The following is a 14,592-nucleotide window of genomic DNA, read 5'->3' on the forward strand; positions in this document are numbered from 1 at the left end:
CTGAAAAAGGGCTTTCAGGAGTGAGGCTGAGTGCATGTCACTCATAGGGGATCACGGAGTCATAGGATAGTTTGGGTTGGAAGGGACCTTAAAGGTCACCTCATTCCAACCACCCCCCATCAGCAGGGACACTTTCCACTAGGCCAGATTGCTCAGAAGCCCATCCAGCCTGGCCTTGATGCAGGTGTTGAGTGCCGTGCTAGATGACCCTGACACTGTGATCTTCTCCCAAGGTATTGACCAGGGCCAGATGACGTACGACGGCCAGCACTGGCACGCCACCGAGACCTGCTTCTGCTGTGCCCAGTGCAAGAAGTCACTGCTGGGACGGCCCTTCCTGCCCAAGCAGGGGCAGATCTTCTGCTCCAGGGCCTGCAGCATCGGCGATGACCCCAACGGCTCCGACTCCTCCGACTCGGCTTTCCAGAGCGCGCGGGCCAAGGAGTCGCGGCGCAGCGCCAAGATCGGCAAGAACAAGGGCAAGGGCGAGGAGGGGGCACGCAGCCCCTGCAACCAGCTGCAGGTCACCTCCAACCGCCTCTCCACCGACGTGGACCCGCTGTCCCTGCAGATGGATCTGCTGAGCCTGGCCAGCCAGACACCCAGCCTCAACAGGGACCACCTGTGGAGGAGCCGGGATGAGCTCTATCACTACGGGGGCAAAATGGAGCAAAGCCAGTCTCAAACCCCCTTGCAGCTTCTCAGCCAGTGCAACATAAGAACCTCCTACAACCCCACCCAGGTCCCAGGCTCCCAGTCAGATTTATGGGCAAAACACTTCAGCAACCAAAAGAGGAGCTCCTCGTTGGCCATGAAGAGCCACGGTGGCAGCTTCATCCAGGACTGCAGAGAGGACTACTACTCAGGGAGGCTCCGCTCGCAGGAGAGCTACAGTGACATGTCCAACCAGAGCTTCCCAGAGACGAGAGGAAGTGTCAAAGTCCCCAAGTATGAAGAGGAAGAGGAGGGTGGGATGCCAGCGTCGCAGTGCCGCACCCGTCACCCCATCAATGCCCTCAAGTTCACAGAGGACCTGACGCCCACTGAGCAGACTCCCCGTGGCTCCATGGAGTCCCTGGCACTGTCCAATGCCACAGGTATGTCACCCCAATGCCACAGGTATGTCACCCCTGCTCCTGCCACCCTGAGACCACCCCGGCACTCCCTCCATGCAATTGAATCCCTTGTGTCCTGGTGTCTTCCCAGTATGAGGGTAACCAAGCCTGGGCACCACTGCTCAGTGACACAGCCTTGTCTGCCAGGTCCTGACAAGCCTGACAGTTCCTTTCCATTTGCTTGTTTACAAAAGCTTGTTTTATAAAGCTTGCAGAGCTTTATAGATGGCTGGCCTTTCTGTGCAGCTCAAAACAAATGTTTTCAAACCCTTTAATCCTCCCTTTTGTGAAGAGAGGGGGAAAATCAAGGCCAACTGCTAACGCAGAGGCAGATTCCAGCTTTCAGCACTTGAAGGAGTGCTGTCAGCTGCCCTTGCAGGCTAAAAATATTTTTGAATGCCTTGAAATAGGCCTAGTTAACCCCTTTTGAATGTTATGTAGTCCTCAAGCACATGACTAGTTAAGAGAAATTCCTCCCCCTCTATGCACAGCTCTTTAATTCCTCTTCCCCAACCCCTTGGTAGAAACGGCAGGGAAAAGCCAGGCAAGATGTTTGTCCCATCAGGCTGGGCTTGTTTCTCACGAGCACATCCCAGGGTCATATTTCTCAGTCCTCTCACCCTAAACATGTTTGGGTTTCACTCGTGGCTGCAGGGATGGGTGTGTGTGTGCACAGGCTCTGGTCTGCAGCTGGGGCTGGGCAGGCTCTGTCCTCCTGCAGCCTGCTCTGCTTTGCTCACCCACCACAGCTCCCACGTCCCTCAGCACAGAACTGCTCAGAAAAGTGAATACTGAGCCTGCTTTGCTCACCAGAGAAGCTGCCTTGCTTTTTCTTTGCATCTTTCCCTGGCTTTTCTCAGTTCCAGCCAAACATTGCTTGGATTTGGGCAGGTCCTGCATCTGAACCCCTACAAAATGGATCCCTTCTGCCTTAATGCTGGCAGGGAGTGGCCTGTGGGGTGTTTGTGCCTGGTCCTGAGGATCCCCCACAGGTTGCTGGCAATGGGTGGTGAGGATTGCCAAGCCCACAGAGAGCTGAGCCCCCCGAATCCCAGTTCTGGGCTCTGCCCTGCCTGGATGGACAGGTTTGCTCTGCTATGCCCGTGACTCCTCATCTGGGGTTTGGTGTGTTTGTTTAGGGAAGCTGCCAGCCCCATGCCAAGATGTGAAATGATCTCTGTTTCAGCCAGGATCTCCCTATCCAGCAAGTGGAAAAACAGGGGGAGAGGAGAAGCTAATGAGCTGGGAAGGGTTTTTGCTTAAACAGTCTCAGATATACACAGAGGAAAAATAGATGTGAAATGGTGAGGGAATTGGGAATTGCTCTCCAAAACAGGGTTTTCCTAGGAAAAGCTCCACATTTCCAAAGCCTTTTGTGTTCCTGAAAACTTGTGTTGTGTAAACCCCATAAGTACAAAGAGTCTTGAGCAACACCAACTTGGATGAGCAATCCCTGAGCAGTGGGGAGGTTGTTGCATGCTTTGGAGCTGAAGTGTAACATATTATTGGGGATATAGGTCAAGACACAGAAAACATGGCAAGGCCTCCATATCAAAATGAAAATAATTGTGCTTTTCATTTTAGAAACCCCTTTTTAAAATGCTGGGAGGGAGACCTCCCAAAGGCATCTCTCCACCATACAGAGCCAGAGTCTGAGTTTCCTCAGGGGCAGTGACTGCCTTCATGGCTTGCTGTGTTCCTGCTTTCTGGAGCAGATGTTCAGCGTGATGGGGCTTGCAGTGAGTGTTCATAGTTCCTCTGCAGAGTGAGGTGATAACATTTTTATTAATGTGCAAGGTTCTAATAATTTTCCTTGCTCTGAGAGCTGGCTCAGCTGAGCTAGGGGCACTGCAGCAGCAACAGGCAGCTCCCCCAGGGCCATGTCTGCAATTATGGAGAACACAATTATCATCCCATTTAATTGGCAATGTTCTGAGGACAGGGAGATTTGGTGACCTGGATGAGGTCTGAGAGAGCAGTTTTTGGTCAAGTGATGTCAGGGCACAGCATCCCCCTGCCTTTCTTTTCCCATCCCTGCACTTGCTGCTGTGGCTGATCCAGCTCCCCACAGAGCTCCCCCCAACCACAGCCTGGGGGTCTGGCTCACCCCATATCCTGCAGTCCTGCTCTGCCACAACCTCCCAGGCATCCACACACAAAGTCCCTTTGAGCTACCAATGCTGCAGAGTTGCTCCACCTTTCACTTTGAAATAATTAACACCGCATCCATCTCAGGTTTATGGCATCACTGAAAACAGTCTGTTTTTTATAGGGAGCTGAAGGGCAAACAGTCCCTGACCTGGAGAGCACATGTGAGAAGCTGGTACCTCCCTGGCAGCGGATTTTGCTGTGATGTTTCTACTACGACTGAACTGCTAATTAGCCAGAGACAGTCAGCAATGCAGATAACTCAGATAACTCAGATAACTGAGGGCTGTGCAGCACTAATCCCTGTCCTGTGGCCGGAAGGCTGCCTGCCGTGAGCAGATGTTGCTCCCTGTAATATTTCAGGGTCAGCCATTGTGTGGGTCAAGATCTACATGACCCCAATCTCCTGCAAGACCCCAGGTTTCTACCTTACCAAAGGGCTCTATTTAATCACTTTAAAGCCAATTCCCCATGGGTTAGTAAAGAGGTGAGACACCGTGTTAATCCTGGGCACGTGCTCTTACAGCGCTGGGTTACAGTGCTCTGCTGTCACCGTGGGCAGTGCTGCAGCAGCAGACACCTGAGTGGCAGAGGTGGCTGTGACCCTGCTTGTGCTCTGTGTTGGGGTTGGAATTAGGTGGGAGTGTCTCTGCTGTCCTCTGGTTTGTGCTTGTGTAATTGCCACCAATGCTGATGGGATTTAAGCACGTCCAGTGGCAAAGGGCAGTGTCTCCTGCTGGTGCAGGGCATCTCCTCTTCCATGGTTCTGTTTTAAAATCCCTATTCTGCCATCAGCTGAAGGCTACAACAGACTCCAATCTGCTACAGCGTTTTAGAGACTGCATCCTGCACTACGTGGCCATTAGATGGAGAAGCAAAAAGGAAATAGTATTTCTCAGCCTGTTTTCTAAGAGAGAGCTCATTTTTGCTGATTTTCTTTTATATTATGTTTTGGGGGTTTTGGGTTGTTGGGGTTTTTAACGGCAGGAAGAACAAAAACCAGTGGATCCTGCAGCAATGTTTGCCTTGTAGCTTCCTGCATTAAGCAATTGGGACAATGCTAAGATGGAATTTGTCCAGGAAGGTTTGCTCCTGATGAGAAGCCTGATCCTACCAGAGGTTAATCACTTCCCAAAAGATACTTGGCCCATCAGCCCTGCTCCCTGTGTTTGTGTCTCCCTCCAGAAAGGTTTTGCAGTCACTGCATATGCCTGGCAGTGGAATTGGAAATCAGGAGCTGAACTCTGTTGATTCCAAGCAGTTATTTCCACAAAACGACAGCTGGTCAAGTAGCCCATTTAAGAAAGTACCTGCAGGGTAAATGTTGTTGTCTGGGAACAGTCCCTTTGTGTGCTGCTTACAGAGAGCAGGAGCCTTTGGGAGGTAGAAGTCATATTGAATGGTGACACTGCTGCATGCAAAAGGAGAAACAGATTTTAAAGATTCCTTGAGAAAATGAGTTTGGGTGGGGGGAACATCTGTCACAGGCATAAATCTAGTTTAAAAATATGTTAAACTGGTGCTATTACAGGGTGGAATGTGATTTCATTTGTATGGCACACACTGTGCTTGTCATCATGTGTTGTGTGATGCCCAAAGGCCACAAATAGTTTGTTTTTCCAGGACCAGACAGCTGTGATATAACCAGAAAGCAGAGAGAGCAGGGCTGATCCCTGCCTGTCTGAGCTGCAGAGTGACAGAACAGCATCACCTCCCTCCAGTCCCTTTCCTTCCTCTCCCTGCACAGGAGCTAAAAGCTGCAAGCAGGTGAGGGTAAGAACAAACCCTGAATTAGGGCCAGGGTTGTATTTTCTGGAGAGACGTTAATTAACCCAGCCTGTCCTGCACTGGGAGCTTGGGAGCAGCTCCTGAATGGGATGGCAGTGAAGGGGTGAGGGCAGTGAGCAGCTCAGGGATGGCAGTGAGGGTCTGGATGCTGATCTCCCTCCCTGAGTGCTCCTCTCTCCCCTGGGCTGCAGAGGGCGGCTGCCCCAAGTGCTCCAGCTGAGTTATGCAATGCAGAAAGTGACACATTTGGCTGTTCCTGAGTTTTTCTATGAAAATAGGAGGCTCCCAGCTCTCCACCATGTTCTTATCACTCTCTTTCTCCCAGACACAGCCAGCACAAAACTGCTTCCAAGTTGGAAGATCAGATCCCTGGGGGGAATTTTTGCAATTTTGAGGCACAGGTATAACATTGTCTAATTCAAAACAGATAATTTCAAAACTGATGTGAAGATAAAGGTTTTCCACCCCAAAGGCCCAGTGCTAAATGACTGTAAAACTGTCAGGAACATTTCTTTTCCCCTTCACTTACCTTTTGCCACTCAGCAGTGGGAGGTTTGGTGTGCCTGCTCTGGGGGCCACCCTCTTGCCTGTCTTCACCCCTTCAGTTTTGCACATGGACAGTGCAGAGCAGGTGGGGTAATGAAAACCAGGGGGACAACCAAAGTGGACTCTGGAGGATGTTATTGGGGGAAGCAACATCCCCAGCATGGCTTGTTGGCCATCAGCTGGGGAGGATGCAGGAGATGGGAGTGCTGGTAAAGGAGCTATGTGGGGCTTCTAGGTTAAAATCCAACTCTTTTCCGAGCAATAAGGGACTTATTCCACCAAGCTGGAAAGGACTGGTTGGATGGGAAATACCCAATAACATCCATGGTCACACATGGGGACATACCATGGGAGGCTGCTGGGACTGTGACCCACTTGGTGGGGGCTGTGCCTTCCCCCAAATTGTTTATTTTCCATGATTTCCAGTTATATGAAGGTTCTGCTTTATTTCTGCATGCCCTGAGGTCGTTCAGAAGTGAGACGGGGCTGAGCTATAAACAAAGCTCTGTGCAAGCTGTTTTCTTCTTAAATTTCTTTTTAGTTCTACAGATTGACCTTGAAATAAACCCTGTTTGAGGGGTGGTGAGGATGCCTGCTGCTGTGTGAGAGAGAAGGTTCTGGAATAGGGGGCTGGACACAAGAGACACTGTGCTGTATCCTCCTGTGCGTCTATAGCTGCATTTAAGCACTTGCTGTCAGGGCTGGGTGCTGGGTTTTGGTGCTGGCAGGCACCTCTGTGGTGAGGGCTGTGATGCACAGATGTGTGTGTCTGCTGTGATAAATGTTAAGGCAAGAAGCAAGCGTCAGCAGAGCCCTGGTTGTTTGCAACATCCTTTGTCAGGATATTTTGCATTCCCTGGCTGGTGCTCTCCTGCAGTGGGATGCTGGCTCACCCTGTGTTAGCACAGCTTCACGGGGAGTTTGATTTAATGGGGGCTGGGAGCTGCTTCCCCTGGTGGGGGGCTCCATTGCCAGCCTCACACCCAGCCCACACACTCTCTGGGGCCTCTGTGCTGTCATCTGCTGAGTGCTTTAATAATTCATAATGCAACTTGCAGCCCCCATTTAGCACAGCACACAGTGGGGCTGGAGCACCCGAGTGCTTTGTTGTGGCAAGGTTGTAGAGGTGATGTTCTCCAGGGGTGTCTTTGTGCTGTGGCTTTGCTTGTTCAGGTGTTCATTCCCTTGGCAGTGTTTGTGGGATAAACATGGTTCTCAGGAGGGGTGGGGACAGACTTCAGAGGGGATGGTGCAGGGTGTTCTTAGTGAGCCTGAAATGTTTCCCAGAAACCTGCTTGGTTTTCTTGGTGCTGCAGCAAGCTCCACTTCTATATTGAGCACCCACAGCCGAGCTGCAGCTTTCCCTTGTGCTCATTGGAAAAGCCTGTGTTTCCATGGCTCCAGGGTGAAATATTGAGCCTGGCAGCCCCATGCAGTGGAGAGCAGCAGCAGAAAAACCTGCTGTGTCTGTGTGGTCTGTGGTGCTGGCACCAGTCTGGCTCCAGGATGGCCACCAGCATGGTGCTGGAGGCAGCAGTGACTTCTCTTCCAGTGCATGAACCTCTGGGGCAGCCAGCAGTGGATGTGCTCAGTCTCAGAGCATCATGCAGAAGTAAATTTTGGTGGGGTCAGCATGTTATACCTGGGTTTGCACCCTTGGAATGGTCTGGGTGATGTGGTAACAACCATCCCACACCACGGGCCAGAGCAAGGCTCCTGCTCCCTTGGATGACCTTGGGAAACAGAATCTCACATTTCTTCATTAGGAGAAAGTCAGGGCTGCATGGTGGGGTCTCATCTCGTGTGCTCTTCCAGACTGCAGCTCTCTTGGGTAATTAGCTGTGTGCCCAGATTAAACACTTCATTAAGCAGGAGCTGCAACAGCTGCACACTGGCAGCTCAAGAAGATGGGGCCTCTTGGATGGGTGTAGCTCTGGGATGGCAAATGACCTCAGGACATGGGGGTTGGTGCCACCTTCACCATCCAGGGCAGTGTGGGACCAGCAATCTGGAAACACCCTGCATGTGCCTGGGCACTTTGGGTGCCAGGGACACCCTCCAGTGCCAGAGCCTGCCCTAGTCACCTTCTGCTGTGATTACACAGCAAGAGTTTTCTTCTCCAGTTTAAAACTTTCGTTGCAGGAGTCAGCGGACCTGGAGAATAATGTGTTCCCTCCTCTTTGCAAGCATTTTTTTCTGCCTTTGAAGGTTGTTACTGTATCCCCTTCAGCTTTCTCTCCTCTAGACTAAACAACCTCTGCTCTTTAAAACTTTATTCCCAGGTCATGTTTTCTAGATGAATTTTTTTTTTGACAAATGGTTATTGCTATCCCCTGATCTCACTGCGGTCAGACTGGAGCACTTTTGGCTTGTTCCCACTCTGCCTCCTGAGGTCTTGTGGCTCCACAGAGAGCCATAGAAAGGGACATTTTGAGACTTTAGAAAGACTAATCTGGACCTAGCCCTGCTCATGATGCCTTGGTATAAATGTAAAATTCAGCCTGGAGACACCTTTGTGTTCTGCAAGGATTGTAGATTGCATTCTGGACCTGCACACTATTAAGAGCCATGCTGAGCTCTCAGTGCCTTCAGCTGGAAAAGCACAGCTTTGCTCCTGAGCAAGTGGAATAAATCCTTCACTTGTCACCATGAGCAGCTAAAATAAAGTTTCCCTCTCCAGCTGCATGGCTTGCTGGGTCATTTCCAAGTGTAGCTCCCAAATAAAGGCTTGTACATGTGCAGCCTGCCCAGTCTACCTGGGAAGACACGTTTTGCCCTCAGCATAGAGCCTTTTCCACTCTCATATGGAGAGATGAAGCCATTGGATGTTGGACTGGCTTTGCATCAGAGCCTCCTGAGCATGGGCTTCATCACACCCCAAGTTCTGTGTGCTGGAACAGTGATGGACATGTTCAGTGCTGGATTCCTCTTACAATCAGCATTTTCCCAGCAAATCAAGATCTCAGAATGTTTGTGCTTTATTATAATCAAGCTGTCTGAATGATCAGCCAGAAACATCCCCATGACTGATTAAACCTTGCACTCCGAGCATGAGCCATTCACGTGGTCACAGGATCCTTGTCTGAACTCACTGCCCCGTGCTGCCTTCTAAGGGGGAGACTAAAGCACTCATGGTTGTCTGCTGGAGGTGTGTGAGGGGCTGCAGACCCCTGTCCTGCACAACTTAACCTGGCTCTGCCCTTCCCAAGCCTGGAGTACCTCACTTATTACAGCTTGCTTTACTCTACACAAAAGGAAACAGGTTTCCCTCCTGGTCATCCTGCTTGATCTTGGCCACATCATTCCTGTCTGGGATGTGAAGGATGCAGATATGTCTTGTTAATTTAGAAAATAGTGTTTCACTCTTGCCATGTCTCCAGAGCCTGTGCCCAGACACTCATTCTGTTCTTGCTGGATGCAGGAGCACAGGAGGGAGATGGCTGTGAGGGGCACCTGAGACCCACAGGTACCATCTGATATGGCTGGCACTGGGAGCAAAGCTCACACCACACCCCTGTAAGTCAGGCAAGGTCAGCCCTTGTTAATGATGCTGCCAAAATCAAAGTGTTGCTGTCCCAGCAGCATCCTGTGGTGTTGGAGCTGTATATCTGCTGTATTTCTGCACAGCACTGCTGTTGCTCGTTCTTACTGCGGAGCTGCACCGGCTCCTTAATGAAGTGCTGCATAAATGTCACTGAGGGCTCATTTTCCTTGGTGTCAGCTATTGTGTGACAGATGTGATTAAGGCCACATTGGGCTGTCACCAGCCATGATTCTCATTGTGATCAGCTCTGCCGGCAGTCCCGCTGTTGCTCCGGCTTTTCAGGAATCTTTGTGCACGTTCCCAAGTTGCTTCTCCCTCCCCAGGGGCTGCTGGGCTCCTCCACAGTGGCACAGGAGGGGACATGGGGATGTGACAGATGCATTCACCAGGTTCACAGGCACAAAATCGCAGCTCCAGCGAGGAGAAACATTATGGGTGTGTGGAGTGTGGGAGAGCAGGGCTTCAAAGGGGATGGGAAGTCCATCCACAGGGCTTTTTCCAAAGGGCACTGGGTGAGCTTGGGCTTGCTCACTCAGTGTGACTTAGAGAGGAAAAAAGAAAGCATGAAGTTGACTTGAAAAGTGTGTCCTTTAAAAAAAACCATTACTTTCCCTTGTTTTTAACCCAGCCTATCCCTCTTCCTGTGGTGTTCAGGGATCCTTCACTTTACCTTCCTCTGTAATCATAAACTCCAAAAACATTCTCATTAACAACAGAAAAACAAAGAAGCTGGGACTCAGGGAGCAAAACCAAACCATGTGAGGGCCAGTAATGGCTAAAGCTCTCCCTGATGCCACCAAAAGCAGGATTTGGAAAACTCTGCCCAGCTTTGCAAGATCTGTTGATCTTTTCAAGGCTGAGCCCAAGGAAACCCTAAAGCAGCTCATGAATGGGGTTAGTGACAGCAACCCTTGTTCTTGTTCAGGTTTAGCAGCAGCAGCTAATGTGAAAGGAGCCAAGCTCTTGATGAAATGCAAACAGCTTTTGTTAAGGGAAAAAAGGCTTTATTCTTGAATTGTGGGCTGGGTTGTTATTTTTTATAATTAATTTACAAAGTCATAAATTGTTGGTGATTGCATAAAGGCTGTGTGTCATGTTGGAAATTCTGCTGACGGTGCTGTGTTGGGTCTGCACTGGGATGTTGTGGGAGAAGGGATGGAGCGAAGGGTGCCAAAGCAAACATTCCGCGTTTGATTTGGGATGGAACAGATTTTCTTTGAAATAACTTGCGAAACATCTTGTCCTGAGCACGCAATGCAGCCAGTGCCTGCTGCCAGTTGTCAAGCCAACAGGGAGACAGTCAGAAACTAGTCAGGAAACACCCATGGAACAGGCCAGGGACCAGGGCACTGTGGGGTGCCTTGAGTTTCTTGTTGACAGGCAGGTGCTGAGCAGACATCCCACTTCTCCCCTTCTGCCAGGTGAAGGCTTCCTGGGCTGAAGGAAAGCACTTTGCAGGAGCCCAGGGCTCGGTGGCACATTGGAGAGATCTAATGGGTCACTTTCCCAAGCAGGGCAGCCCATCAAGGTGGAGCTCACGTTTCTGGCTCCTGCCCATGCACAACTCCCTGGATATCTGCAGGGGTAGTCTGGCCCTCCCACTGTCCTGCTGCTCACAGGAGCTCCAGCAGACCCTGTGGTGCTTGGGTGTTTCCTTGCTTCCTGGGAAACCCAGCTGCAATTTTGGTCTCTCCACAGGCGTCATTCGGGGGACCTGTGAGGTGCAGCACAGTGAGAACCCTGAATTCAGTCAGTGGCTGCGTTTTCATCTGCCACTGACATTGTTTAGTCCTCCAAAATGTGTTGTCATTGCAGAAGGTGTGAGTGCTGGATCATGGCACCCTAGTTAGCTCGGCGTGCAGGAGGCCTCAGGTTACCTCTGACACATGATTTCTCCCTGGCATCGTTGGTTATTCCTATCAAGTCGCAGACAGTGCAGACATATGGGAAAGGAAGTCGTGAAAAGCAGCTTGGAGTCCAACTCAAAACACCTTAAATTGGTGTGATTTCCCCAAAGGAGGAACTGCCTGCTCTTTAAAAAAAAATTAAAGTCCTCCTCTTAAAAAGGGTGCTTCAGGACAGCATCAATACCACTGAGTTACTTTTTATGGCAAAAGTCTTGGGCCAAGACCAGCCTCCACCCTGCATCTCCGCTGACAGAAAATTCTCTTTCTTAACTTCTTTTTTTTTTATTTTTTTTTTCCCTTTACCCTTTTCCTGCCAAGGCCTCTCAGCAGACGGCGGAGCCAAGCGCCAGGAGCACCTCTCCAGGTTCTCCATGCCTGACCTGAGCAAAGACTCGGGCATGAACGTCTCGGAGAAGATGAGCAACATGGGCACGCTGAACTCCTCCATGCAGTTCCGCAGCGCCGAGTCCGTGCGCAGCCTGCTGTCGGCGCAGCAGTACCAGGACATGGAGCCCACCCTGCACGACCTCGCCAGCCCCCTGGGCTACCAGGAGCGGCCGTCGCACGGGCGGATGCACCAGAGCTTCGACTACGGCAGCGGGGTGCCCGGGGGCCAGCTGGGCCCGCAGGAGATCCCCCGGCACGCGCCCATGAGCGAGCGCACGCGCCGCAGAACCGTGCTCCGCGACGACGAGCGGCACTACCGCCCGCACCGGCCCCGGCGCTCGCGGCGCTCCCGCTCCGACAACGCCCTGCACCTGGCCAGCGAGCAGAGCTACCGCCTCAAGGAGAGACCCTCGCTGCGAGCCAGGGACGACTACGACCCCTTCGTGCACCAGAGGAGCTGCAGGGAGAGCGTGGAGCAGGGTCCCTACAGGGATGTCTACGGCCACTGTCCCCGGACGGTGTCGGATCTCGCCTTGCAGAACCACTTGGGCGAGAGGTGGGGGCCCTACTTTGCCGAGTACGACTGGTGCTCCACCTGCTCCTCCTCTTCGGAGTCCGACAACGAGGGCTATTTCCTCGGGGAGCCCATCCCGCAGCCCGCCCGCCTCCGGTACGTGACCAGCGAGGAGCTGCTGCACAAGTACGGCTCCTACAGCATGCCCAAGTCCTCCACGGTGGGGGCCAGGGGACAGTTGCACAGCAGGAAAAGACAGAAGAGCAAGAACTGCATCATATCCTAATGGCATCCTCGCCAGGCACCTTGGGAGAATGTAAATTAACTCACGATCTTGCACTGTTTTAGATCATGTAAGTGCTTTTATTGTAACAAAAAAAAGGCCCGAAGAGTAGGGATTTGTTAAGGAGGTTGTAGACTGGCTTCTATAAATAGTCATAATCCTGGGCACAGTGAATATATTTTGCACATCTTACTTTGGAGATAAAAATTTTAAAAGTTCACTTTAGCCTGTAATATTTACCCAGTAGTTTCTCTTCCTTCTCCCAGATACTGCCAGCCCCTTCAGCTCTGTTTGTCCGTACGTTTTGGTTGCCACTGTTGACTCTCAGCATCAGTTGTTTGCTGGTAGGTTTTGCTTTCCACCACATTTTTGTTTTCCATTAGCCATGTTGGTAGGTGATTTGTCTCTTGGACAGTTTGGGAGCCTAAGTTATTTCCATGATTGTTGTAAATGCGATGTAAATGAGAGTTTGGAGAAAATATTTTTGTATTTTGTAATATCAGAGGAATTTCTATATCTTAGGAGTCACTGGGAAAATGCATGCACGTTCAGAATTGTTTTCAGTCAGAGCTAACTAAACAATACTTTGGAACCCCCTTTCCATTTCATCATCACTTAAGTTTATCAGTGAGAGTCTGAGTTTTCATTGGTTTTGAGGGTTTTGTTTGTTTTAACCCATTTTTTCTGTTTATTTGTTTTGGTCCTGGTCAATAAACAGAATGTTTTTTGATTCATTAAATCTTGACAAGCCTCAGTGGCATTTTGAAGCCTGTGATTTGCAGGTACATTCCATCAGTCAGATACAGGAACCCCTGACAGCTGCAAAAGGGCCTTTTTTTTAATTATTACTATTATTAAATAGGAAAGACCAGAACTACCAAATGTCTGCAACATTGTAAATTACCAAAGCTGGAGAAGGAATTTCACACCTCTGTAGAGAACGCTGAAGTTACTAAACATTGAACTATTATTTGGAGTAAATAAAGTGTAAATGGTGCAATTGTGTGATGTCAGCATGACGTTGTTTTGAATATAGACTTGTCTTATGGTGCTCTAGTCTCCTGGGTTAACTGCTGTTCATTACCAAGTGGAAGTCTCAGTATTGCCTCCTGCCTACGACATATGAGAACACCTGCAAACTGCTCCCCACAGCCCCTCCTGCCTGGCAAGCTGCCCTGGCCCCTCTGGGGCTCTCTGTGGCCGGGGTTTGTCCCCTGGGGGCTCAGCCCAGCCCCTGCCCTGGCAGAGGGCCCCTGCATGGGGCTCAGCTGTGTTGTATTCTGGTGGATGTGAGTTTGTTCTGTGTGTGCTTTAATCCATTGGGGTTCTGCCATCCCAGCTGCAAGCCAAGGCCAGGTTGTCCCAGTGCTTCCCATAAAGGAGCAAGTTTGCAAAAGGGGCTCTTGGCCCCCAGAGCACCTGGGGGGGTTAAGCTAAGGCTGGGCTTTGAGCCACAGCAGGGCTGAGAGCTCAAGCAGCTGCATTGCCCTGGCCCATGTGCTGCTGGCACCTCAGGGTGTCCCTCCCTGCACCCTGGGAACGTGGATCCCACTGCAGGGGTGGCACTGGCAGCCCTGGGCACACACAGGGACACCCCCATGCCTACTCAAAGCAGCAGATGCAGAAAAATCTAGAAGATGGATGTCTCCATACCACAGACTATTGCTAGGAATTTTTTTGTTGTTTGTAAAGGACAATGTGATAATTATTATTCCTTTAAAAAAAAAAGAAATGATACTTAAATATATTTAAAAAATGTTTTTTCCAGTTGGAATAAATGGAAATATTCATCCAAAGGGAAGAGTCTCGTGTACGTTTTTTGCTCTTAAGGAGTGTTGGTTAATCATGAGTAAAAAAACTTGATTTTTACTGAGCTGGTCTTGAAATAAAAGCACAAAAACCAGCTCAGCTCCATCGTTGGCATGGTTTTGGTGAGCAGGGAAAGCTGGTGGAGGAGCTTGTCCTGCACACCACACACCTTCCCCAGGGTTGGTGACCTGGTGTTGTAACCTGGACCCATTATTTGTTGTTAAAAAAGCCACATCACAGATTCATTAAGGTTGGGAAAAAAACTCCAAAATCATTGAGCAAGAACAACCCAACACCACCATGTTCACCGCTCAAAGATATTCCCAAGAGCCTTATCCACACATTTTGAAATCTTCACCTGGTAAAAGCCAGCACAGCTCAGCTGAAATCCCTGCTGGGCCTCTGGCATACTGGGGGAGACTATCAACCTCAATGTATAAATAAATGTATAAATAACAGCCTTTTCTTAGAAGTTCACAGATCTTTCCATGTTTTCCAAAACAGACCTGTTAAGCTGGATAGGGGTATTGCTTACAGCAACCAATATGACT

The 14,592-nt window shown here is 50.3% G+C and overlaps 1 protein-coding gene across 4 annotated transcripts in view; it reads left to right on the plus strand.

Annotated features, from left to right (window-relative positions):
* The window catches only part of PRICKLE2 (prickle planar cell polarity protein 2), a 102,698-nt gene extending 88,676 nt beyond the window's left edge, over positions 1-14,022 (plus strand). For all 4 annotated transcript variants that reach the window (XM_064723766.1, XM_064723767.1, XM_064723769.1 and 1 more), the window contains 2 exons: positions 234-1,097; positions 11,367-14,022. In XM_064723766.1, the coding sequence (XP_064579836.1) occupies positions 234-1,097; positions 11,367-12,235 (1,733 nt within the window). In that variant the 3' untranslated portion in view covers positions 12,236-14,022. The remainder of the gene's footprint in view (positions 1-233; positions 1,098-11,366) is intronic.
* The last annotated feature ends 570 nt before the right edge of the window (positions 14,023-14,592 follow it).

The sequence above is a fragment of the Zonotrichia leucophrys genome, chromosome 12, assembly GCF_028769735.1.
Source record: "Zonotrichia leucophrys gambelii isolate GWCS_2022_RI chromosome 12, RI_Zleu_2.0, whole genome shotgun sequence".
Taxonomy (NCBI): domain Eukaryota; kingdom Metazoa; phylum Chordata; class Aves; order Passeriformes; family Passerellidae; genus Zonotrichia; species Zonotrichia leucophrys.